Source organism: Tetrao urogallus (genome assembly GCF_951394365.1).
Source record: "Tetrao urogallus genome assembly, chromosome: 8".
NCBI classification, from domain to species: Eukaryota; Metazoa; Chordata; class Aves; order Galliformes; family Phasianidae; genus Tetrao; species Tetrao urogallus.
In genome coordinates this window covers 33,603,325-33,629,547 of record NC_136821.1, presented here as the reverse complement: position 1 = coordinate 33,629,547, position 26,223 = coordinate 33,603,325, and the positions used below count along the sequence as shown (strand labels likewise).

At 41.4% G+C, this 26,223-nt stretch overlaps 1 protein-coding gene across 1 annotated transcript in view; it reads right to left on the bottom strand.

Moving 5' to 3' along the window:
- The window catches only part of SPAG16 (sperm associated antigen 16), a gene marked incomplete at both ends in the record, with an annotated part of 350,116 nt that overhangs the window by 67,947 nt on the left and 255,946 nt on the right, over positions 1–26,223 (bottom strand). Inside the window, one exon of the mRNA XM_079538894.1 lies at positions 19,403–19,529. Within this exon, the coding sequence (XP_079395020.1) occupies positions 19,403–19,529 (127 nt within the window). The remainder of the gene's footprint in view (positions 1–19,402; positions 19,530–26,223) is intronic.

Below are 26,223 nucleotides of genomic sequence, written 5' to 3'. Positions count from 1 at the left end.
AGGGCCAGGACAGTGCTGCTGAAGGCTCTGTCATAAGGTTTCTGCTACACCAGGATCTACAGCTCTTCTGCACTGCTTCCATCAACACCAACTCATCACCAGGACACACAGATTCCCCTCTGCCAGCTCAGGACAAACCTCATTCCAGTGCTTCTGCCCTGCTGTATTCAAGCAACAGTGATTCTGCACAAGTATGACCTGCTTGCACCCTCCTGCAGCAGAACACCGAGCCATGCACTGTGCTGCCCTTAAAAGAAAAAAAAAAAAAAGCCCTGCTTGGCTGAAGCCCCAGCTGTGTCCTCTTAGTTTAATTTAAGGTGGTTAGGCACTGGCACAGAGAAGCTGTGGATGCCCCATCTCTGGAGGCACTTGTGGCCAGGTTGGATGGGCCCTGGGTGTTGGGACTGCATGGGCTTTAAGGTCCCTTCCAACCCAAGCCAGTCTGTGATGATTCTATGGTTTCACACCTCACAGCTGAAAGAAGAGCTCTACTCTCTGCAAGAATTGAGCTCATGCCAGTTGCAAGAATGGAGCTAGCTAAACTACAAAAATTTCATTACTGATCGTGACCATTAAACCACTTTCAGATAGGAAAATAAATTCAAATGGGACTTGGTAAGCTAAATTTACTTTCAATTTTTTTCCTACGTAGAAGGCTTATTTGCCTAATTTAATGTTTTACAGCTATCTTCAATGTGCAAATACTTCCTATGGTGAATAAGCAATATAAAGAGCAAAAAGAAAAAAATTAAGAAAAGAATCAGAAACTTCTCATTTTGAAGCTTGCTGTTTATTTCTTTCCAGAAAACTCAGTTGAGTGAAGTCAGGTTCATTATATCCTAGAATCCTAGAATGGCCTGGGTTGAAAAGGCCCACAGCCATCATCCAGTTCCAACCCCCTGCTGTGTGCAGGGTCACCAACCAGCAGACCAGGCTGCCCAGAGCCACATCCAGCCTGGCCTTGAATGCCTCCAGGGATGGGGCATCCAGGTTAATGCCCTTAAGTCCCTATGAATAAAGCTTTCCACTGACAGTTACACCACTCTTCTGCTACAGTTGAGTATCCCAGAGCTACTTCATCGTGTAACTAACTCATCTCAACTGCCAGATCACCATGTGAAGATAAACATCAACAGCAAAATTCCACAGCTTGCCTCTGGTTTTCACCAACTTCCTATGCAGTAGGTGTAATTGTGGAGATGCAGCTTGGTCTAACTTGGTCCAACCAATGGAAGTCTCAGCTCCCTTTAATATATTCTCTGCTCATTGTCATCATTCATGGTGGCAGCAGCAATATGTTGGCTCATTATGTTGTGCTAATCTCGCTGCCCGATATTCTTTCCCCCAATCAATCCGTTGATTACAGCCAGTTTAAATCTTAGAGATAACCAGGATTCGGAGAGTTTCCAAAGGACGATGGAACTGGAATTAATTAGCATCCAACAGGGGAAAAACAAAGTCCTGCAAATAGCAGAGAGAAACAGAACAGCTGACAAGGAGAACGGTTATGGAGCAGCACGTGGGCACATCTGGCTTTTACACCCTTATTGAGCAAGGCAGCACAGCACCCTCAGCTCCCATCTTTCTAATTAAGCTATGGAGAAGCTAACTCTCATACCAAAATTAATTACATCCTGAAATCTTACTGGTGTAGCCCGTTATTGGCTCCAGATCCCAGGCTGTTCTGATTCACAGCTCATCTTTCAAGCCTGCAGACAGGAGCACTGGAAGCTTTGGCCAGGTTATGCGTACAGCTCTACCAACCCCACACATCACACAGCCAAGAGGAAAATAGTATAGCATTTACACAGATAACCAGGGGAAGTTCATAAAGAAAGGGGAGAATGGCACACCTGCTTTCTTCAAACTGTCTTGATGTTGTGTGCTATTATTGGCAGCTTTACCACCCATAATATTAGTGACTTCACACCTCTGAGTGCTTTTCGGCGCGAGCGCATTTTACCTTAAATTGTGGCTTTTCAAGAAGAAAGGGAAAAAAAAACAACAAAACAAGCAGACAAAAAAAAAAACAACAACATTCTTTACCTGGCTGGCATTTAAGGAAACAACAAAAATCTTTCTCACTTTTATGGACAACGGTAACATTTGCAGACCAAAAAAATCATAGATGTCCTGTAACAGATGCTGATAGCCTCACTGACATGACAAATAAGAGGCATTTAGCTTTTAATGGCTTTTGTAATTTTTTTTCCTTCGGAGAGCAGCGCACTGTGTAAAATGTATTTTAGTCATCAGCACTTGGAAGCAACTTTGCCCATTATTATTCTACATTAGCTCCATTTGTCGATGCGATGACAGAAGACCCATTGGCCAGCTGTGATCTCGATCTGAAGGGCAGTGCAGCCATGGGTCTGTCCTTCTGCACCAAGGGGAAGGCATCGGGAGGACCGTTTGGGAAGGGATGGTGTGGAGATGAAGCAGATCCAGGCTAGGAAACCCAACGGACTTCACTTTTTACTTCTGTCGCATGTGCATCAGAAGATATGCCCTCATTCAGACATACAGGAAATAACTAACCCTGTCTTTCCTTCAAGTAAGCATTGGGTGAAAATAGTAAAGCCTGTTGAGGGCTCGCTAATTGATGATGTATTGCCTTTAATTAATTTTCAACTATTAAAGTTACTAATAGAATTTCATATTTCTTATTTGAAAAATGACGGTCACGGGAAGCAATGATGAGAGACAATTACAATTATCACTGAGGACCATTAATATGTAAATATATGGGTAAGTTAAGATTGCTAATTTAAGTTGCATAATTGCTGGGTATTTCTGAAGTTGGAGCCTAATAGGCCCTGCCATTATTCGTGTCTATTTTATGCATACGCTGACAATGATTTTTATTCTTAAAATACCACGAATAATAGCATCACATTTATTTTATTAACTGATACGGGCACTAATTCACACTCTGCCATTCAATCATTTCATTTCTATCTAAAAATACAAGAGGCTAAAAAATGGCATCACTTGCACACCTTCACGCTTCATGACTCACTCACAGGTAGCTGGGTGTGAGAAGCAGCTTACACACTGGGCAGATTGCTTCATAATCACCCCGTGGATTGTTTTCATCCTTCCCCTGCAACATCTGATATTACAAACTTTAAAGCACAGATATTTTTCAAAGGTCAAGACGGAGAATGGATTTGATCCAAGGATCCCCAGCTTAGCGATCCAAAAAGTCAAGAGAACTCTATCAAATGTCAAGAGAAACTGGAGAAGACTTCAGCAAATTATTTCTGCACTACTTCTCACTTATGCAACGTGTATGCAAGAGGGATGGTACAGCCAGTTCTTATTCAGTGATATTCTACAGATTTCATCTTGCTCCAGACATGTAAAGGAATTTAAGTACGGAAGATGAGAATTTGCTCAGCTATGATTTTTTCACTGTTCCTTATAACTTTTAAATCAAGACAGTCCTTCAAAAATATAATCCTAAATTATGGCTTGCATTACGCAGACCATGACAATAAATGAAGCGTGATATTTTCTCTCTAATTTTATAATCCCAGTACATCCTGGGGTTTTGTTTAAAATAGGGTATGTGCTCTACAAGGGATTCTGCATAGATCAGTATGCTTTTTCCTCTCGGAAGAGAGAAAAAATGATGGTGGCAAATACAGGAGTTTTTATATTTGATTTTAAGGATTTTTTAATTTTGCTTTCCTTGAGGCAGATGCAGCGCAAATAGTTGAGTGCCTCACAGAAAATGACAGCTTTCAGCTTCCAGAAGCGCAAGGAATTTTCAGTTCTAAACAAGTCTGATAATATATATAATATACAACCAAACTAAAACCATTAAGATTTCCTTCTCTTTACCTTGCATGACTTAAAGTAACGCCTGATAGTTTTAGACAAGGATGAAATCAGGTCATACGCTATCAGCAGGTGAAAAAATTTCTTGCAATGTGTAACAGACATTTAAAACAGCTACCTTCAAGCACTTCCTTAGGTATAATCAAAGGTGGCAGAGTTGCAGCAAAAGCCCCCAAAAAAGTCTGGTTTTATTTCCACATTCTCCGTGCTGCTGAAAATTGAGAAGAGATATGTGCCACAAAGAAGCAGCTACCTTTGCTACTTGCCCTTTATTTTGTAATAACTACAACGTGGCCTTTCTGTAGACAATTCACTCATGTCACTAACCGAGATATAAAGAATAAATCAAGCTCAGTATCTGAGCCATCTGTAATAAAATTTTAACTACTGATACAAGAGATACTTCTCCATAAATTGACTCACCATACAATTGGGCTTGCTCCAAGCCCGTAAGACTTTATCTGCTAACCATTTGGAAATAGTAGATGATGACCCCCTCGAAGCTGACAGAGCCAAGTAGTTAAAAACAGTTTTAGGCTGCGTCTCCAAAGGCCTCAAAGGGAGCCCAACAGCAGTCTGGATTTCTTTAGCTGTGACCTACTCTCAAATATGAACCTTTCCTTTAAACCCTGCTTTGGATTGCTGAATAGGTCAGGAGGAAAACTTTGCTACAGCTAAACAGTTAGAGAAAATACAGTCAGGTTCCAAAAAGATTAAAATATACAATATATGTGTAAACACAGTATATTCAGTACATATATATATATATATATATATATATATACTGAAAATCTACCTAGAAAAGCCACTGTTAGAATAAGCAAAGCAAAAAATATATATATAGATTAACATTGTTTATGAAAAAGAAAAAAAAACTATCAAAGCAAAAATCAACACAGCAAAGAAGCAGTAGTAAAAAACTGAAAAAGCAAACAACAGCTAAAAAAGCAAGCCATAGCTGTACAGCAGCTCCACTACAAAGACTCTGATGGTAATTCAGCTCTTGTAGGTTACTGAGGAGAAAGCCCAGAGTAGTCTATTCACTGTTCCTTTCTGTAAATTCATTTCTTGACACGACTCAGACGTCATCTGCACGCACTCTGCTACAAAACAGAAACACATTTATATGATACACATTATGTATAGCCATATAGACCTCCATGAAAAGGTGCACGAGTGCAGCAGAGGAATCAAGGCCAGCTCCATCAGGCACCAGCAAAGCCTTTAGCATGCTGCTGCCAGCACGGAGAAATCCAGCATTAATCAGCATCGGGTATCGTTTGCTGTCTCCTCTGTACGGAAGAGCCCGTAGGCAAAGCAGAAAGTACAGAGACAAATGTCTATAACCTCACTGGTCTTAAAAATCTCATCTGCTTCTGCCTAATCTTTTTTTGCCCTTCAGGGAAAAAATGTGCTAACACCCCAAATCCCAAAGGTTTTCGGTTCAAGATCAGTCGGTCTAGCAGGCCTGGGAGGAGTGTCTCATCTTCCACACAAGTACCATAAGCACAAAAACGTTGGACAGTGGCTCTTGTGCATGCTCCATCCTACTCCAGCTCTCACAAAAAGACAGCATGGTGAAAACATATCCCATGCCTGACACACAGCCATCTTAGACGAAGAGGAAACCGCCCATCTCTAAAGCATCCATGGAATAATTTCCTTACTTATCATACGGATAGCCACTGCTTAGGATAGAGAGGTCAAACATGAGGTAAAAAATAATTCCCCACAAGTGATGCAGAAGCCTCGGCATGAGCAATGATGGATGGAAGTCCATGAGAAATCACTGCTAGGAGTGGCTTGGGGTTCTGCACACGAGATCTGTGCCAATGACCCAGCAACATGAAATGATTGGCTTTTCCAAAATACTGCCCTGTGAGTACAACATGGGAAGAGCACTGCACTGTGCTCCCTGCCTTCAGCTGCTGTAAAGTTCAAAATATAAAGCATATTTTGGTGGTCAGAATGGAATGACCCACCTGGTAGAGAGCAGCAGGCTGCAGGAAAGCCTTCCAAGCACCTGAGACACCAGAAACCATTAAGAACTGTCAGAAGTGAGACGAATGAACTTCTTTCAGTTCCATGGAAGCTGGCAAGAAGAACGACTTTCAAAATTCAGAACTCAAAACCAAGATTTCTTTCAAGGGACTAATTGACTTTGTTCCTTTTTGATTTGACCCCATTTTGTTTTGCATTTGTTGTGCTCCTACAGTTTATGCCAGGAATTTACACTTTGATAACCTTTCCACAACGACAGTTAGATATAAAACAAGCTATGTTTTAGGTTTCACAAGAGATGGTTGGAAGGCTTCAGATGAGAATAAAAGAGGAGGATAGGGAGCTAAGAGAGAAATGACTGTAAGCCACTGTGAGTCAAAGGTGTATATAAGCGGTTTGCAAACATTTTCATTCATTACAGAATCAGAAGAGAAGAAGTTCATGTAATTTCATATGCTGTCAAGCATTTGTCTTGTAAATGTTCTAAGAGACAGCAGTGAAAATATTAATTCTATCTTTTCTTATAAAGGAAAGAGAGAGAACAAACAGGAAGAACATCCTTGAATGATAAAATGTCTAAGGAACCTGGTGGGAATTCTTCACAGAAGATGTATTCTTCTTCAGGGAACAGGAGAAGATGTAAACAGATGGGCTTATGTAAGTAGAACTGGCAGCTCCACAGATAGCTCCTTTCTTTTATATATGGTTTTTCAGATTCACCAGCGTATTCAGGACCACTCTGCCTAATTATTCTCAGCATTTTGCCCATTTCATATGCTCCCAGCATAATGGCCAAATACAAAAATAATTAAAGCAAACTGTAGTTTAAATCTCAACGGAAACAATCCATTTTATTCAGACAAACCTCTTCAAAAGGGAACTGTCTGTTTTACGAATGTCAGTCCATCTGTTCATGATAACTCCTTAGGAAATATTTGTTTTGCTTAGAAACACCAAAGCAGATTACATAGGAGGTATTAGATTGGATGGGGTGTGCTTGCTGCCTTCAAATCATTAAGCATACACGTGTTTTTAATTTTGCTGGTCTGACATACATGAGGAGGGGCAATGCCTTAATCCACTGTCATGAAGCAATGCTTCTCTCCATGGTCACTGGGCTGCACTGCACGTATGTCCTGTATAAGGAACACCCAGGTGTTCCTCCTCTTAAGCTGATGCACCATTAAATGTTCTGTCTCCGTGAAGATGGCCAGGCCTCTCCCCACCGATTATAAGAACAGAATGAGGACGCCACAGAGAAAGGCAGCTCAGCAAACCTCTGGTGCATGTATGCAAAGAACAGTGTGTACAACACCGCAGGTAGAGCTGTGCTCTCTACCATTTTACAGTGACGGGATCATAATGGTCCCTCTGCCACATCGTTACCCACAAACCACCTAATGGGGTAATTTCTGGTAATAAAACCTCTGTCTAACCCTCAGTGCATCACTCTCTAAAGCCCAAACTGATTGTAAATACATAAGTGAAGAGCAAATCAGAGCCAAAGGACTGTAATCTGCATACACTCGTACATAAGGTGAATGTCAGCTCTGTGTTAATGGATATGATTGGGCTCTCATCTATTGAGCAACCCTGTTTATGTCACTTTGGATCCATTCCACTGAATCATTTAGACGTTCACCTCAACACTACTAAAACTTATAATTGCAGAAAACATCAGGACAAATCACAGAAGTGAACATCTAATCTAAGAACAGAAGAGCTCTCATAGCAGTAGAAGGAAAATGCTAACTGAAAATAAATCAACTATGAATAAAAAGGATTTATTATAAAATACATGAAAGTGTCCCTAGATAGCATAAAAGTCTGAAACAAGCAACCCCAAGAGCCCCCAAGCCAGCAGCATGCAGGCAGAGGAAATTTAAGCCAGGAGGATACAGCTTCCAGTGAAGGTCTTTGAAAAAAACATCACAAAGCTGAGTCGTTTAACCTGACGAATTCCTAACAAGCAGAGCAACCTGGGGGCTGCTTTCGTAGCTGAGTCCCCACCAAGTCTCACTGACAAATGTCCTGGACAGACAGCGGACAGCCTGCCAGCCAGCAGCTGGCTGAGGCTGGACTACAACAACAGCCACCCAGAGCTCAAGAAGAAATCCTTCATTGAGGTCTGAGGCTGCAGTGTTCTCCCTTAAAAGGACCAGCACTGAGGGATGGTCCTCCAAGCCCTGGTCCTCTGAACCCTGGCTGTCTGCAGAGGACCTGCTGCACGAGGCTCCCAACACCAGGGGGATGTTCAGTGCTTCCAGTCAACATCATCAACCTTCTCTCCAAACTTCAGGTCTCCTGACTAGCCAAGGCTTTGGATGACACTCTAGGAGAGCATTCTTGGGCAGCTCTGACTAAGGAACTGTTTAATAATGGAAGTGTGATCTGTTCTCACAGACTTCTATTCCTGTCTCCTTTCCCTGTGTTCTGCACCGGCAAGAGAAAAGCAGCACTCACTGTACTCAATGCCTATTTCCCCTCATTTTGTGTTACTGTTCCTGCAGTCCTATCAAGAACTAGAGTCGTCTATTAATTTACGCAAACACATTAAGAAAAAAAAATTGATAATGTTATAATTAATTCATAATTAAACATTACGAGAACATTAGATCAATCACGATACCAACATCACAAGGCAGATGCCAGTAACACTTCGCATCAGCTGCAGAAGCTGTGAGAGGAAGGCTGTGTGCTTCCAAGAGCCAGGCAGCTCGGTGCTGGCACAGGCTGCTCAGGGAGGACATGGAAGAGCCCTCTTGGCCACAGCCTGCACGAGGGCAGAGCTGGCATGGATTTGCTGTCCCTGTGTGTGACTCAGAGGGTTTATCTGCCTAAATGAAGCTCACAGCTCTGCTGCTCCATCAGCCCATGACTCCAGGCAACTCTGTGCTTTGCCAGTGCTCAAACTTAGCTTGCAAACACAGCTAAAATATTAATCATTAATTACAGTCCCTACCAAAAATGCTCACTATGCATACTATCAGAGAGATTCCAAATGTCATTCTATACAAAATAGAAGGAAAAAGAATACACAATTAAAAAAAAAAAAAAAAAAAAAGAAAAAACAAAGAAAAAAAGAGCAAATGCTGGACATAGAATAGAGAGAGCTGCTTCTATTGACACAAAGAAAGACCTCTTCAGCCAAACACACATAACTGAATATTGGAGTGTTTTAAGCAGACAGCTGTGACTCTGGTTAGGAATGCAGAAAGGGATTACCCTTATTAAAAGGCTGCTATGAACTGCTGGCAGGGAAGACAGGGAAGGAAATGAATTTGATAGACTATGTTTTAAATTGTTTTGTTACAGGATGCACATTCCAATTCTCAAATTCAGCTACACTTGTGCTCCAAGGATAGTGTTAGCTCCTGATCTTAGCATCCAACTACAGATGCACATCCAGCTAAGCAGCCAAAGCACTCCCTATGTTACAGACAGATGCCTCTGGTTGAAGGAAGCACTTGCACACATCTTTACCACAAATAATCATCTGTTCAGACAAAGGTGAAGTCACCCTTGTGAGGTGGCCCTTGTACCAAAAAGCCTACATCCCTCTCCTCTATGACAGATTAAAAAGCCACTTGTGCGTTATTTCAACCAGACACAACCAGCTTCAGCCATGCCAGGAAGCAGAACCATGCAGAGAGATGGCTGCTGCGATATACCTGCTCAGCCTGTTTTGCTGTTGTTCTTAACATGGAGCAGAAGTCATAACTCTTCAAATAAGATGACTAAATGCCTGCCAGAATCATTGAGTATTCAAAGAGGCGCTCTATAAAACCTCACATACAAAACCAACAGCAGCAGTTACTGAGGTAGGAAACCTGCTGCACGTGCGTCAGAGGAACGTATGGCTGCAAACATTACAGCAGCTTCCAAAAGGAGCTTGGAAACAGTCAGCTGGTGAGGTGGATTTCTTCACAGTCCTAATAAATTCACTCGTACAATAAGGAAGAGATTTAGTTGATGCATGGAGAAATGTCACACCACAGTGAAGAGTTACCAGAGATTTTATATGGAAAACCACAGCTCAGAAATCTGCTTCAGTCTTTGATGGAGCTGGGAAGCACAGGAGGAAGGGTGACCTGACAACATCAGTACAGGAGCAACCAGAAGAATGTGACATCTACTCTGGGACTTGTGTTACTCGGCATAATAACACACGTATTTTTTTTAAGGGAGGGAAGGTGAATATTGAAGTTCACTGACAGTGGAACATTACTCGTGTTTTTCAAGCCAACAGCACATTTCAGTGACTTGCTGAAAGATGTCAAGGCACTGTGGGATGTAACCTGATTCTGGGAAACTCAGAATGCCTCTAATAAACAAACATATCTTTAATCACACCGAGTCAGTAATACTGTTTGCTGCCCTCTGTCACTCAGGACAGAGATCTTTTCATCACTTCTTTGAGAACAAAACAAGGAAAACTCATTAAGCTTCTATTTAAAACTGAGACTTCACTGTGTCTTGCAGAGATCATACAGGCCCTGTCCCTCTAGGAGGAATTAAGGGATTCAATCAGGTGTTTCCTTTCCTTCAATCAATTTCAGAGGGGAAAAACAACACCTGAGTAGATATTCCCCTACTCCCCAACAGCCTGTGATACTCAGGGAGAAACAGCTCTACGCAAAATGCATTTCTGCAAGTTGAGAGACAGAGAAATGAAGTTAAACCAAGAGGAAAACCACACCAAACAGTTCCACCGTCCAGGCCAAGCTTTGGAGGCTGGTCCTTTTGTCCTTATTTTCCCAGTCACCATCATACACAGCATTTTGTCACAGAAGAAGAAAGGAAATTAAATGCTTTGTTTTGTCGCCCAAAAATCTCGGCACAACAACTTCTTTCTGCCCTGTTCATGGCCAGGCATTTACTCGTGCACCCGTTTGTGGAAGGACAGGCCATATTTGAAGGCTTCGGAATGAAATCTCAAAAAATGGAGTGTCCAAACTTTGCAGTCTCTCCCCCCTAGGTCAGTTATCTAATCCAAACATTGCAATTCTCTTCAAGGAATAGCTTTGTGTAAGCATAATTTAAATGAAATTTTATCCCAAGCCTTAAATTCATTCAATCTGAAGAACTGCAGACACCCAAGTCCTTTTTCCTTCATGGAAAAAGAACAACAGTTAGGCCATGTAAAACTCAAGGTCCCACACAGAAGGAAATCCATCCCACTTTGTTGTGGAACAAAGCTACAATCCTTGCCCCTTGTCCCACATCCTCAGAAGCCCTTGAAAAGCCCACCTGATAGACAGTGTGTGTAGACTAGAGTAAATTCATGTTTGCTCCTGAAGAACTTCCAATACAGATGGCTCACCGGCTTGAGGGGATCCATCAGATTAGAAAGCCACTCTGCTGGATTCCCATTTGTTGGATTGAATTTACAATTTACTTTTCCACCTGGACATGCAAAAGCAAAGACTCTCAGTCCAGTTCATAAAAAACAGCAAGTACCCCCAGGACATCTAGATGGAGATTATATTGTTAATCAATTTATTTTGCATAACCTCATGGATCACTTGCAATTGATGATTAGGCATTTTAGCTCCTCTGACAATTTGTCAATAACGTGAAAACAAAAAAAGGCTATAGACAGCATATATAATTTAAAGATGATCTTCTGCTTGAGAGGAAATGCCACTTTCAAAGCTATGAGAAGAGCCAGTTTGTGAATGCATTTCATCTACCAAGTGGAAGAGCTATTCCAAGGAATCAGAATTTTCTTTTTGTAATTACTATTTACAGGTGTCCACAGTGAGTTACCTGTTAACTAAATCAAAGGTATAACTCTACTTTGGAGTTCAGTTATCTTCTAAAAGGTGTACTGAAAAAAAACAAACAAAACCAACATCTGAGTAACTGTAAGTGGGCTTTTCAAATTCATCCTAGCCTAGCAGCTTTTACCAGAAAAAAAAAGCATAAAGCTAAATCTTGCTTCCTTCTTGTTATAGACTGTTTAAAGATCATTTTATAAGAAAACACCTGATATTTAGCTTTAAAATATTCAAGAATAAAATAGACAATTTGTGTCTAGAAAGAACAGGAATGTTGGCTAAACTGACCAAGCTACCTAAATTACTGTTTATTTTTTTTCTCCACTATCCAATCTGAACAGACTCTGTTTCCTGCATTAGTATTTGCTTCCCTTAAAACAAAATGTCCAATTGCATCTTTTTTATAAGCATTAATACCTCACTCTGCATAATTCTGGATCACTCCACAAAGTTACCAGCTAACTGATGACCCCTGGTTATTGATGAAAATGATGAAGGTGCAAATGGCTGTTCCCTTACGTATTACCCGATCCATCCAGTCCTTGGCAGAGAATGCCATCGCCTTTCTTTCTTGTTTGTTGAACATACACAAAGCTCACACAAATACTAGATCAATACAATATCTTATTTCAAAAATCCTTGCTTTTTATTACAGATATGAATAATGAATTCAGTATTGATTCACTTCTTTAGATATAATAGGGATGCTTCGCTCAAAACACGAGACCTGGATAGCTGTGAGGCTGGGATGACCTTCAGGAGCCCTTACCCTGAATGTCTGCAGGAATAAGCTAATCAGGAGATGAAGCTCTTGTATCTAAGCCAGGCTTGATACGGAGCTGTGTGATTTGAGTGAAAGAAACAAGTTCTCATTCAATCACTGTAAATATGTTCGAAGTGGGAATTTGCTAATTGTAGCACTCTGTAAGCTGGAAGTAATATAAACAATAAATATAAAAGAGAATACACGGGCCTAATAAAGCCATAAAAGCAGTAAATGCTAGAAATGAGATGCTGAATACATTCATATTTTAAAGCCTGTGCCTAGTTTAAGTGGGATTATAAAAAAACAACCTGTTGAAAACCCTTTTAATTCAGTTTGTGGATAGCTGCTGGAGAATCAAATTTTTGATCAGCTATGTCCCACTTGGGATGCATAAACCTCCAATTACTTTCAGCTTCTGTTAGTTTAATACAAGGATGGCAAAAATCATGTGGACGTTCCCTTCATTTACTACTGGAACAAACAATTTGCTCATCACCATGTTTTGGCTGACTGCCTGAACAGCTGAAACTGTCGCTCCTCCTTGAAGAATAACATTTCACCAGTCAGATAATAATCCGTTCAACCTGGGGTCCCCCAACAAATCCCCAAAGGGTCAATATATTGCTCTAATGAGGCACAGCCCTGGCTTTCAGAACACTGTTTTTCTGCTGGGTCTGGGCACGCAAGCGAGCTGGGAATATTCAGTACTACAGTAGCTACTTGAAAAAGGCTGGCTCTATTAAATAGCTGTCCATCTTCTTGCACTCGAGGGAAAGATGCATTCCTCTCTAACAAAGATGAAGGGAATATCAATGGGGCTAATCTCTTCAAAGTGCTCAAAGCTCAAAGCAATTGCCTGCAGCCCTACACAGTCCCCACCCTCATTAGCTCAGCAAAGAAAACACAGGCAAAGACAAAATACTACCCTGCAACTGGAGAGAAAATGCAAAACGGGGCTTCCAAGCCACCTCCCTTCTCTTTCCAAAGGACAAATACTTCATACATCTTAAATTATGTGTGTACTGACAATAAAGTCATATATTTTAAGAATCCCTCCTAACATTTAAATATTGTGGAGTTTGCTCTTATTGAAAAATGGTGATGGCACAACAGAAATATTGTGTGGCGCAGCTCTTCTTCTGCTCAGCAGAAGGGAAAAATTAATTGCCAACTTCTTCTCTTTTGTGAAGGTGGAGCAGTCAGAAAGCAGAGCAGTGCTACTTCCACACCCCCGTGAAACGAGGAGACAAAACCATCTGCCAATCAACTCATATTTACATGACATCCACACCACCCTCTGCCTCCAAAGCAAAGAATTTTACAGCCAGGAAAACAAATGCTGAGAACAAGAAAGGAAACACAGCAGAACTGGAGGAAGAAGAAAGAAAGACGAGATGAGGGATTATCAGCAAATAATGACCGCAGCCCTGTGGTGCATCCCTCTACGATGACTGTAGGTGGTCAACAGATGTCCTAAGCATTCCTAAAGGAAGAGGGCTGACCCAGGTGTGTTGCTGAGCTGACCCCACCACCAGGCCAAGGCAGAACTTTCTCCAGGGGAGCCACCGATGGATCCTGTAGATCTCTCATTCCAACTGGGCAGGCTACCCAATATCAACACTGCTGCACTGCCTACCAGCATACAACTGGGGTAACAGCACTTGCCTATTGCAAGACCTAGGATTTCAGCTCAGAGACAAAGCACTAAGGGCCTCTCAGCATGGCTGAGGTGAGCCAGCCCACTACCACTTCTCCCTGGGCTACAAATTCTGAAGATGCCTTATTTTTATACAACCAGCTTGGACAACAAATGGTAGACCTGAAAGTTTACTTCTTGTAGATCAAGCCTAAGTAGTCACACACATTCATATACCAACAAAAATATGCATCACAATCCTCTTTTAAAGTCTTTCACTTTCCTTATCCTGTTCTCTATGTCAGACTGATGCACGTTCCTTCTTCTTGTACAGAAAGTTTTCTTAAGTGGAATTCAAGTTTGATGTATTTTGAAATAGTGAGGGGAAAGGAGAAAAAATAGAGACCCTCCATTGCTTGCAATGAAGGAAGGGAGGAAAGGAAAAGAACTAAGAGAAAAGAAGTAAAATAGGTAGGAAATACTCTCAGTTTTATAAGTAAAGAGCGAATGTTTCAAGGGAATTGCAAATATGTGATCTGTAATAGGGCTTCATCACCCTGCTGCCCTGGTATGTGGAACTATGACAAGCCCGAAGTGATAAACAACTCCAATCGGGAGCTGTCTGAGCTCTGCTTGAAAACCTCAGTGCCAGAACAAGTGCAAACAGTTATACCTAGACCTATTTCAGTCCATGCTGAGCTCTCGGGATAGCAGCATAAACTTGCATTCTTCTCATCAGCTCATGCATGAGCACCCAATGGACCCCTGCATGAGTGCCCAATCCTCCTCTGCACGACTGCCCCAGAGCTTCACGCATGTGTGCCCAAGCACCTTATGCACTGACACCCAATTAATTCACACAGTGCACCCAGTTAATTTCAGGAGTGCCTCATCAGCACATCCACGGTACGTTATGAGTGCACATATGGTGCATGAAGGACCATGCCTGCAGTGATGCCCAGAAGGGTGAGCTGAGGCCAGGAACGTGGGAGGAGAGACATGGGTTGGCCTAAACTGAGAAGGGAACAAGCATTTACTTCAGTGCTTGGTTAATTCTTCATATTTCAATTCCCAAATCAGTCATTACAAGTTTGTGCTAATTGTCAATAACTTAAATTAAAATTAACGGAGTTGAGACTGTTTAGAATACAATAGCATGTGTGAACACTGAGAACGAGGAAGGACTTAAGCATTGAACCACAAGGGAGAGAGCACCCTAAGCAATCAATTGCTGCTATCAAATAATCTGCCCTAGAGATTAAAGAACACAAAGCAATAAAGCACTTAATGAAAAAAGGTTTTTAGTGAGAAATGGGGGTCACAGGGAAAATGCACATTAATTTCAGCACATAATCGCACTATACAGACAAAAGCAGATTGTTGCTGAAATGATTACTCTGGTGAATTCTGCGCTAGAGAGTCTTCTCCCATCAAGTGCAACTTTAACTGTAAGCAAGAGGGTGACAGATATAAAAAAAGAAGCTTCAGAAACGACACATTTGTCCTGCTCCAGTTTTCTTAACATCTGGTTCACTGCAGGTACATGCAGCCCCCTCAAGAGACTGGGGAGGGGAGGTGTGGGCCCAGCCCCCTGTGCAGCCAGCAGCAAGTGGCAAAATTTACCATGCAGCTTCCCAACAAGGGACAGTTTCTTCCAGCCTACAAAAACCCCTCGCCGTTTCAAGATCAAGCTTGAGTTAACTTCCTAATACTATGTGTCTTCTGTACCCCAGAGCTCCTATCTTCTAAAATAAACCACTCCCTTGTATCATGAGATAATGTTGACTCTTGCATTTCATTGTTTTAATATTAATTTGCAACTCTTACATTCTTTCAATACACTCTCCCTCCATAAAAAAAATAGGTACATACTGCCCTCTGAGATGTTTCACACCTCTTTAGCACTGAGAGTAAGGCTGTCCAGTGCAAAGTCAGCAGCAAGAGGTGTCCCTCCAGTGCTCTTCAACACCTTCATCAGTAACACTGACAGTGGGATGGAGTGCACTCTCAGTGAGAGCTGTGTGCCCCCAGCACGCCCAAGGGATGGGATATCATCCAGAGAGATCTAGAAAGCCTCAAACACTGGGCCCAGGTGAATCCTGTCGGCTAGTTGACCTTTAAGGGACCCTTCTGACTCAAATCATTCTATGATACTAGGATGCTAATTCATGAAAACTACAGGTATGTAAGTGAAACGTTTCCTTTTTGCAATAAATAAAAAGGACCATAGCTCCATGGCCAGTTGTGCATCCACCACCTGAATATCACCAGACTAGATAATACACTCAAGCCAACAGCATTGATCTGGATTTTCTTTCCCTGCCTTATCTAATCCCTGCTTTATCTCATCTCTCTTTTCTTTTCCATCTCTTCTCTCTATTTCCCTTTTCAATTATAGTTGAACATAATGCAAGGCATGTAATCACTGCTAATAAAGTATAGGTACGTAGATATACTCCACATCTTGTGCTAAGTATTGAAGTGGGACACAGATAAACATTCAGCTGATCGTTTGGTTCCACTTCACCTTTACTTAATGTAAAGGAATTTCAAAACCTCAGTGACCCTGATCAGACTAAGTCACGACAGCACGAGGAACAAAGAAGGGAATCTGAAGCAGAAACACTCAGACCCAACTTTTTCTTCATTAACTTATTTAAGATACGAGTGCAGCTCTGATAAAGAAAACGGCTTCACAGTCAAACATTTATGCTACGAACAGCATTCAGGTCATGAGAGTTAGCAAGACCCATCTGCTGAAAGGCCACTGGGTAAATCCCAATAATTTTCATACTCGTTCTTAGTGCTATTTCTTTGTTGAGCAAATCCCATGCAGTGAATCTAACACTGAGGAAAGGCATTTCCACTTTAAAATAACAGGTTACGACGTCCCCATCTACATTACATTTGCAATTATAGTTACTTAAAAACAATACAAAGGAAAAAGAAATAAAATCTCCCATAAGTTAGGCCTTACTATCTCTGACCTCAATATCATTTGCTGACACAGACAAACATTTCATAAAGCTCTTCTATCATTATTAGCCATAATTTAAATAATTACTGGGCAGGAAAAAAAATCTGTTCAACCATGGCTCTCTAATCTAGTAATTAAATCCACCTGCAGGAAGCTGAACAATTTGTTTCCTGCGTATGACTATTAATGCAGTCAAGTATTTTACACTAGGCAGTATATCACCAGGAGAGACGGAGGCACACAGCCAGTAATTATGCCACACTTTGATAAGGTCAGAGACATCCACCCAAGCTTCTCCACAGACAGAGGTCTCAAATGAGACAGTTGTGCCAATGTCCATCAGGCTGCTAGTTAAACACGGGATATATTCTCCCATCGTCATCTGGGTGTATTTCTGGCCTATTCAGTGTAGTCATTACTTCTTGCTAAGCCCGCTCAAGTGACTGACTGAATAGTTTGACCACATAGAGATGAGTACACTATTAAACACACCATGTGGGAACTGGCTGGATCATTTTATCAAGTTTTCTGCATTGCAACAAACACATCACACACCACTCACCTGTTGCATTAAAAGCCATCTCTGCATCACTCAGAGTAACTTTGGTTCAGTTAGCTTGAGTCTAAGCCAGAAAATAATTATGACAGCATAAGCTCCACATCCATGAGCTCCGGGTCTGAGTCCCATGCTGCAGTAACCAAACTGGCCGCACACAGCTTTGCTAAAAGACACTGCACCATGCCACCCAGATGCAGTACTGAGAAGGCATTCCTGCCAGCCACAGCACTCACCAAGCAAACTGAAAGCTGCTCCATAACAAACAGGTATCTGCCAACAAGGTCTGTTCTGCAGATGGGTGCTGCCTGTAACGGGTGTGCGTGTGGGCAGCGCCAGCATGCCTCACCCCGTGTCCACGGAGAGGTCATGAAAAGACCATTACAACTTCTATGTTCTGAGCAGAAAGGGCAGCTCAAAACATAGGCGTTGTACCGGTCTCTCTTAGCCAGGTATCTTCGTATCTTTAGCTAGGTATATTTGTGTCCTTTTACATTGTGTCTCATTTTGATCATCCGTCTCAATTTGATATCTCTGTTTTGTGGTTACTCCTGCAGAGAAAATTCTGGATTTTATCCAGATGATGGGAAATTTTGCCCATTTAGATTACCTGAAGCCAATAACCTTTCTACTGGAAAGCTCCCATCTGGCTAGAAGTACTGCTGCTGCATTTTTCAGCTATGTGATTCCTTTGCAAATGACCCAGCATTATGCTCCAGACATGAAATCTTCTTCAAATCCTCCTCAAGAAAAAAAAAATGCGCTCTTGTTCCAAATTACACACATAAATAAAACAGTGGTTTAATTTGTCTTTAGGAAGCTGTCGAAATGGACAGTGTCAATATATTTTATCCTTGGAAATGAAAATACCTTATTTAACGGTACAGTAGAGAGATCTGTGAAAATGCTACATAAATACTATAGAGTTTGATGGCTAAGTTTTCTGCCAAGTGGCTCAGATATTGTTATTACGTATTCCACAGTATGTGGGTCAGGATGACAAAATGTGTTATTAGTCTTTCTCAAAATGATTCCTTAATTCTCTCTCATACTCCATTGAAATATCACATTGCACGCATTTAACATACAACGTTAAGGCATACATTTATACAAAGGCATACATATTTTAAAATAAGCAATAAGCAATATGCACCCATTCAGTATTCAATAAGCAACGTTTATACGTTATCATATCATCCCTCCTTTGAGTAACGGTGACTTTCTGAGCTAGGAGGAAATTTTGTGCTGCAATATAAATGCTTGTCCACGCTTTGGAATAGAGAATTAATATACTTTTTATAACGACAAAAAACAACAGTTTTCCAATAGCCCCTCTTCAAATGAAAATGCACCTTCATTTGCAATACTGCTGACACAGTAACGCATGGCTGGTGATGAAAAATACCTGGTTACTTTGTGCACAGTAAGCAATTCTGTCATCACAATGAAGTTCTGAGGTGATTATAAGAGGACTTAGTAAAGTTGGTTATGAAATGCGACTACAGAGTTAGCAAAAGAACACAAAGCATTGAAGAATAAGCAGCACTGGAACAGAAGTGATCTCACTAAGTTTTCTATTCCCAGTGATCGTTTTGTATTTTACTTAATAATTTTGTAATTGCACTTCTTTTTACTATACATTTTTCCTTTTATACAAATGGACCATTAGTCCAGATTGCTAATTTGTCTATAGAAAATGAGTGCATTGATCGCCAGTTGGGCGTCTTGTCTTTCAAACGAACACGTCTATGCTGCTTCTCATTTGCTATCAGGCTTCAGAATTTCAGAGACATTTCAAAACAAAATGAGCCTTAGGCCAAATAAAGTTGTAAAGGCATCCTACCGGAGTGACTGAAGGCAACCTGGTTGGTGGAACGAGGACCTGCATCCACAGACAGGATGGGGAGCGCCTGCCGCATGTCCCACAGCTTCAGCACGCCACCGGAATCACAGGAAGCAACCGTGTTGCTCTGTCCAGGTTGTAAACAAAACCAAGGCATTAATTAGATACTATGGCAAAGAAGAATGCAAATGATGCAGGGCTGGATATCTCCGGATGCCAGGCATTGAAACGTATGTATTTAAGTAGAAATGAATTAACATGTTTGGTTAACAGAGCCTCTTGATCGCTACATTAACTTGAAGACCAGGCTACCAAAGAAAACAGTTTATTAGAAACCTTCAGTAGAAGAGAGAACAGAGGTCATTTTGGATTTTGATACTAGCGTCCTCCAAGAATACGGCTTGTGATTATAACTCTCACAGAGACGCAGGATTACTTCTTATTTAAACCTCCAGTATAAAGATTCGAAATAGCAAATCCCCGAAGCAGCTCAGCTGGTGTGTATTTAGAGTTATTAAAGTCGATGTTTTTTTCCAAATTGTGCAATGGTTTGAGAATAGATTAACAGATAGTGTTTTGCAGCAGCATTGCAATAGTACAGAACTGAGACTCTGGAAAACACTGGTCAGGTGCCACATCCGTGGCTTTGTCATGTCTGGCTAATATTTATTTCTTTGATATAAGTAACACATGCAAGAAAATGGGGCCATCTAGCAAAGAGAAATTAAGATCAGAAAATATCCATTGCCTTCTCAAGCAGAAAGGAACAGCCTGCAAAACACTATCATGGTATAAGTTTAATGAAATCTTTAGGTCCATTTGTAGGGTGCTGAGCTGTCAGAACTCCATTCTGGCTTGTTATAGGGAACAACATGGAGTAATACACAGAAACAAAGCAGTCATTTCAGCCAGAATTTAGCTGGCAACACGTAGGCTCTCAGCACTCACTGCTTTGCAAAAAAGCATGGTTACCCTATCTGCATCACACCTCAGCAAGCGTGGTGCTGCTGAGCATGATGGAGGAGCTATTTGTTTTACTATCTGTTCAACCACACTTGCCCAACGCTTTCATTTCAACAGTAGCAGAAGTTCAAGTTCAGCCCATGCAAATGATGAGGTCAAGCAAGCCATGCAAATGATGAGGTCAAGCAAGCCATGCATGAAACAAAACAAAACAACAAAAAAATGAATACAAAGCTACACTCTGAATTGCAACACTGTTTGATCTGGATCTCAACAAAGCACATTTTCAGTGGAAAAACATCACCGTGCATTCTTCCCTGTGCATTCCCTATCCTCTTTTAATATTCTCATCCTATTCACTACCACATTTGTTTTGTCCATCTGTTGCATGACGAGTTGCTGGTAGGCAGCACGTATCAGATACAGTGAAGGCCCAAACCCGTTACTTAAGTTCTCTGCAGGCTGCAATGTGTGGCCACGCCAGAGAGGATCGACCTGCAGGATCCTCACAGATCCACGTGAATGAAGCAGGGCTGGACAAACCTGGCGTGGGGAGCAGCATCCCGCTGTGCTTGGTGCTGTGCAGACAAGCTACAAAAGATGGTCCTGCTCCAAAGGCTTTGCAGTCTATCCCAGAAACAAGATCAACCAGCTCCTACTGACAGAACTCTGCAGGCTTTCTATCCATTTCCTCCCAGATGCCTGTATAAACACACTGTGCACCAATGCAACACACACTAGGATATCGTGCCCAACATGCATGTAAAGGAGCACACCTCATCTGCAAGAAGAATTGAGAAAATACAGCATTCTGATGGCAACCTGTAACACGTGCTAACGTACAGGACTCTGATGGCAATACACAACATATGATAACAGGCATTTTCTGTGCCTCAGAATACTCCACCCACAACCTTATCATCCAGTGCTTTAATTATTATTGATACCTATGCAGCTCCTGCACCAAAAGCGTACCAAAAGGATTCTGTTAATGAGTCAGCTATTACATTTCACTTCTTCACTGCCTTGATCCCCATTACACACCTTTTCTAAATCAAGAGAACTGAAGATGGGGAATAACAACTTCTCAATAGGAACAAATAAACTGTGAATGTAATCAAACTTAAGGACTATTTGAAGCTACATGCCATTCAGAGATGAAGAAAGGAATAAATCATATGTTAAATGAACTCATTTGCTTCTGGCCATGGGCCATTTTCAGAAGCTTTAAAGTGGAATCATTATGAATTCTTGTATGAGCTTTTGGCTTTTTTGTTCCTTTAGCAGCTACTGCTCCAGTTATTCATACAAGAATGAACTGCACTGCTCTTTGAGTTCTTTTTGCTTCTTGCCACAATAACATCTTTTTTTATGATGGTTTTTCAATAATACGTTATACAAAACATCAAGTTGGACTATTAGGGCTCAACTAACGTTCCTACATTTAGAAGTAGGGTACAAAGAGATCCAAGGAGAAGAAGATGTGCAAAACAAGCTTTATATCGTATGATTTTCATTAAGATTGCATTTTATACTGCATCACCAAAGTTCAGTTGTACGATGGCTGCTCCGAAAGTAATGCCTCCTAAGTTGAATTCCTCATGTGGAAAGAACAGCACCCACTGACACTGAATGTTTATGGAGACCAAGCAGCGGATGTGAGCACGGTGAGGTGGTGGATGGTATGTTTCAGCAGCAGTGACAGTGGATCATAATATCATCAGATTATTATGGGCGCAGCATGCAGGCTTTTGTTCACTGCTGGCAAAAATACACTGCTAATGGTGGTGACTGTTGAAAAATAGTGTTCTGTAGCTGAGAATTTGCTCTATCATATAGTGCTGCTGTGCTCCTTGTATCAGTTGTTGTTCCCATCTCTTTTGGCGTGACCTACATATTATATTCTCTATTCAAGGAGCATGTAGAATGATTCATGAAACTTGTGAGAGCTTCTTCCTAGTCTATACAATTAAGCTGGTGCTTTTGTGAGTGTGCATGCTCAAGTAATTAAAAATTTATACAAGGATTCAATTAGTTTGAATTGAGGGCCTGGTTCCAGGCTCCACGGAACCTTGCCTTTACAGTTCTACCTCCTGACTCTTTGCCTTCTGTGCCCTTCTAATACACAGCTCTATATTAACATGGGAGATCCCCCCTACAATGAGTACATGCAACATAATCCCAATCTCAAAAGGCACTTAGAAACCATTGTAAAATAATTACTTGTAACCTCATGATGATATCTGCTGGTGAGAAATTCAGATTTAAATTGTTTCCATTAAGTTCTTTAAATCTTGTTTTCCTTTTTTTGAATTTTTTTTTTTTCCTAGTGAATATTAATAATGATTAACAGTGGAATTAATCATCAGGTACAAGTTAATTTAATTTCCTGAAGATTACCATATATCAGTAACACATGAACTGTAGCAGACAGCTTTATCTAATTTAGACTGCAATAAACCCCTCCCAGCAGTATTCTCATCCAAGTTTTGTTCTGAAGGAAGGTCAGCAGTTGTTTCATGGCCCTCTGTGAATACTTTAGCTGAAACAATGAGTGAAGGAGCTCGCTCCGTCAGTTTGAGAACTTCTTTTGCTCACAGAGCATCAGGTAATGATACTGCATTCACAGTTCCCTGCACAGACCCCATCTTCCATCACCTACCTCCCTGGCCTGGTGACGCAGCACTGCTAGGGTCTGTTCTGTGCCCAAGGAGCTACAGCTGAAAACTGCCTGCCGTGGAGCCCCAGAAGATGTATGACGAACAGCCTCAGCTGCCTCAGACTGAGACAGAGTGGGGAAATATGCATTTCTAACATGCACCCTGCGGGACACATCCCAAAAGTCACTTAACTCTACCGCCATTTTATACGCATTAACTTATTTTTTAAGAGGAGGAATCATTACCTCCCACATTTACAGCATGAAGCACATCAGAAACCTGGTGAGAGCTGTTAACCTTATGCTTTGATGTAATGCAAAAGCTAGCAGCAGTCAGAAAAAAGTATGATGGGGCACAGGCAGCCAACAGTGCCTGAGCCATCCCATCTCATGGGCTGGATCCAGGCTTTCTGAGCTGCAGAGAGCCAGGGCACGGAAATCCCAAGGGAACCCAAGCAGGGGTGGATGAATGTGCTGCAGCTTTAACAAGGAAAAAGACTCTAATGTCCTATTAAGCCAAATGAATTATGCAAAATGTCACACAGATGGAGAAAAAAATGCAGATGTGTTCCATTATTAGACTGATGACTAATCACTCACCACCCATTTTTGAAGCACCAGGTTTAAATCACCCTGGTTTCAAATGAAAATAGCATCTTCTTAGAAAGACACAGAGTTACTTAGCTTGGTAAAACTACAGAACTACGTTACCACTTCGAGAGTGCGGCATTATTAATAGTTATTTTCATCAAGAGTGGAGGTTACAGGCAGTGCCAGCACCTTCCCATCTGATTTTTCCTTCACAGTTTTGAGTTTACATAACCATCAAAGTAACCATATATGTCTCAAGGCAGCTACAGACAATAAACATCTAGAGCTTAGGCAACTACAGTCTGGTACTCCCTTCCTGGGGCTTTTTTTTTCTTAATCTAATAGCCATCAGTTGGCAAGAGAGGCTCTTCTGGAAGAGAGGGGAGTCAACACAGATGCGGAAAGAGTCTTCTCAGAGCTTCATAGTTGGTTCCTCCAGCTTTATTTGCAGTTGTCAACAGACAACTCCTCATTTTGCACCGTGCAGTTGACTGGTAAAACTTCTACAACTTGCTGCAATAATTTACTAGGCTGTTTTTCTCTTAATATTATGGCCCGATGTGCAATTTTTGAATGCACTGACTGTGCATGCTCTGGGGCAAGAGCAACCTCCCCCACAAAATGGCTCTACATGCTCTGCAAGCATTTGATAAAAGACAATATCTATTATTAAAAACCATTATGGATTCATAACTACAAGAATTTGCTCCAAGCTCTCTCTCAAGCTCACGAGGCAGTCTCAGCACCTACCCCACTAACTCGAGGGAGATCACTATCTGTCAGCACAACTGGTGTTTTCTGTCAGTGGGATCAAAGATGGTCCTGGTGCTGGCACAGATCCTTTTGCTGACACTCCTGACCTTCAGGGGCTCCAAGGAGAGAGCTCTCTGACCAAAGGATGAGTGCTGTCAGTGCAACCAACACGTGAACAACCAGGCAGCCCTCGGGAACAGGAGGGAGATCTCTTAAAGGAGAGGCACACCGCTGTGTTTGCTCCGTGTGAGCAGCGACCGAAACATGTTGCTATTAGAAAGTGAAGAAACAAATAGATTGGGAATGGGAAAAAAGGTGCAGGTGAGATGTGTGTGCTGATAAATGAATAGGTATGTGGGCCAAAGCACACTAAGGAGCTTAAAGGTATCACAGTAGAAATGTTTATCTCCTTCCCTTTTTCTCAGCGATGATTTTGTGACAAGGTGAAGAATACGTCCTCAAGTGCCATTATTTCTAGATTATTAACTTTATCCTTTCAGAGCATGCAGAGACCCATAAAGAACATTCCTTCTGTTCAACAGAGAAGGAGTTCCATTGAAAATAATCAAAGATGACGGCAGAGCTTCGCTGCAGCAGAATCTCCATTTCTACCACCTTTAAAAATAATGATGGATCATGGGTCTCTCGCTTGTTTACATGCACTCTGCAGGCTTTCCTCTTGCTGTGTGAAACAGAGGGAATCACTCTTCTCTTTGCCACATCAAGTAGTGAGAAGTGCCTTGTGGTGTTTGAGGAGAGCAACACATGCCAGGCTTGCAGAAGCCCTTTGCATAAATTTACATACGAAAGCCAAGATCGCTGCACTCCCTGCAGAGTTACTGCTAGCCATCGTTGACATTGCACTTGAAACGGCACTGCAAAGAGAGCAATGTCTTTTACAGAGAGGTTTAAAATAATCAATTTTGTTTTTCCTTTTTAACCATCAAAGAAGGGCCTTTGAATTCTGGGAACTGAGCAGTGAGAGGAGGAGATGAATGATAATTTCCACTACTGGCTTTTCTCGCTCTTCTGAGAGCCAACATGACCGAACTGAAGCTGGGTGACATCGTTACCTGATTAGACACTCCTGAAAGCAATATGCATCGCAATTCTGAAGGCGTGCCATGTTCTTCTACTGGGATTTTGTTGTCGTTCAAATATAAATCAGTTAATTTTCAAAAACAGGGTAGTATTCACTGCAGTAATGTGAATATATAGATGTGCTACGTGCTCTCATAAATACATAAATTGCTGTTAGTGCCAACAGAGCTATTGTTGAAACTGTAAACTGCAAGTCATTTTACAAAATACAACATCTGAGTGGGAAAAAATACATATGAGTAAATTAAGGTGCTTTTTAAACAGAAATTACCAAAGGAATGTGGAAAGTGAAAAAGTTCAACTTGATATTTGACTATGATGTCTTTGGGCATTTTGTAAGGGAATCCAAATGCACAAAGAAGAAATATCAACACTTTATAAATGCATTCACGGATGTCTGCCCAACTCTGTACTCCTATGAGCACATGAATGGAATGTTTCTCCCGATTTCAAAGTATTCCAAGCCAAAAGAATGACCAGTTCAACTAATTTCATCCCGTTGGTTCAAGGCCTTCCTCAAAAAAAGCAACCAGCAAAACATCAAAATAGAATGATCTGCATTCCTCTCTCTGCTAGATTTCAGCTCTGCGTTCTCAATTACTTTCAGATTAAATCGTTATTCAAGTACCTCCTAACACTGATATTTATTCAACTACAGATTAATTGCATCTTCAGAACAAAAAGGTCTTTCCAATTCTGGCCCTCCTTTCATTCTTGCCTAAATGCAGTTGAGCCCAGCCCTGCTATGGAACGA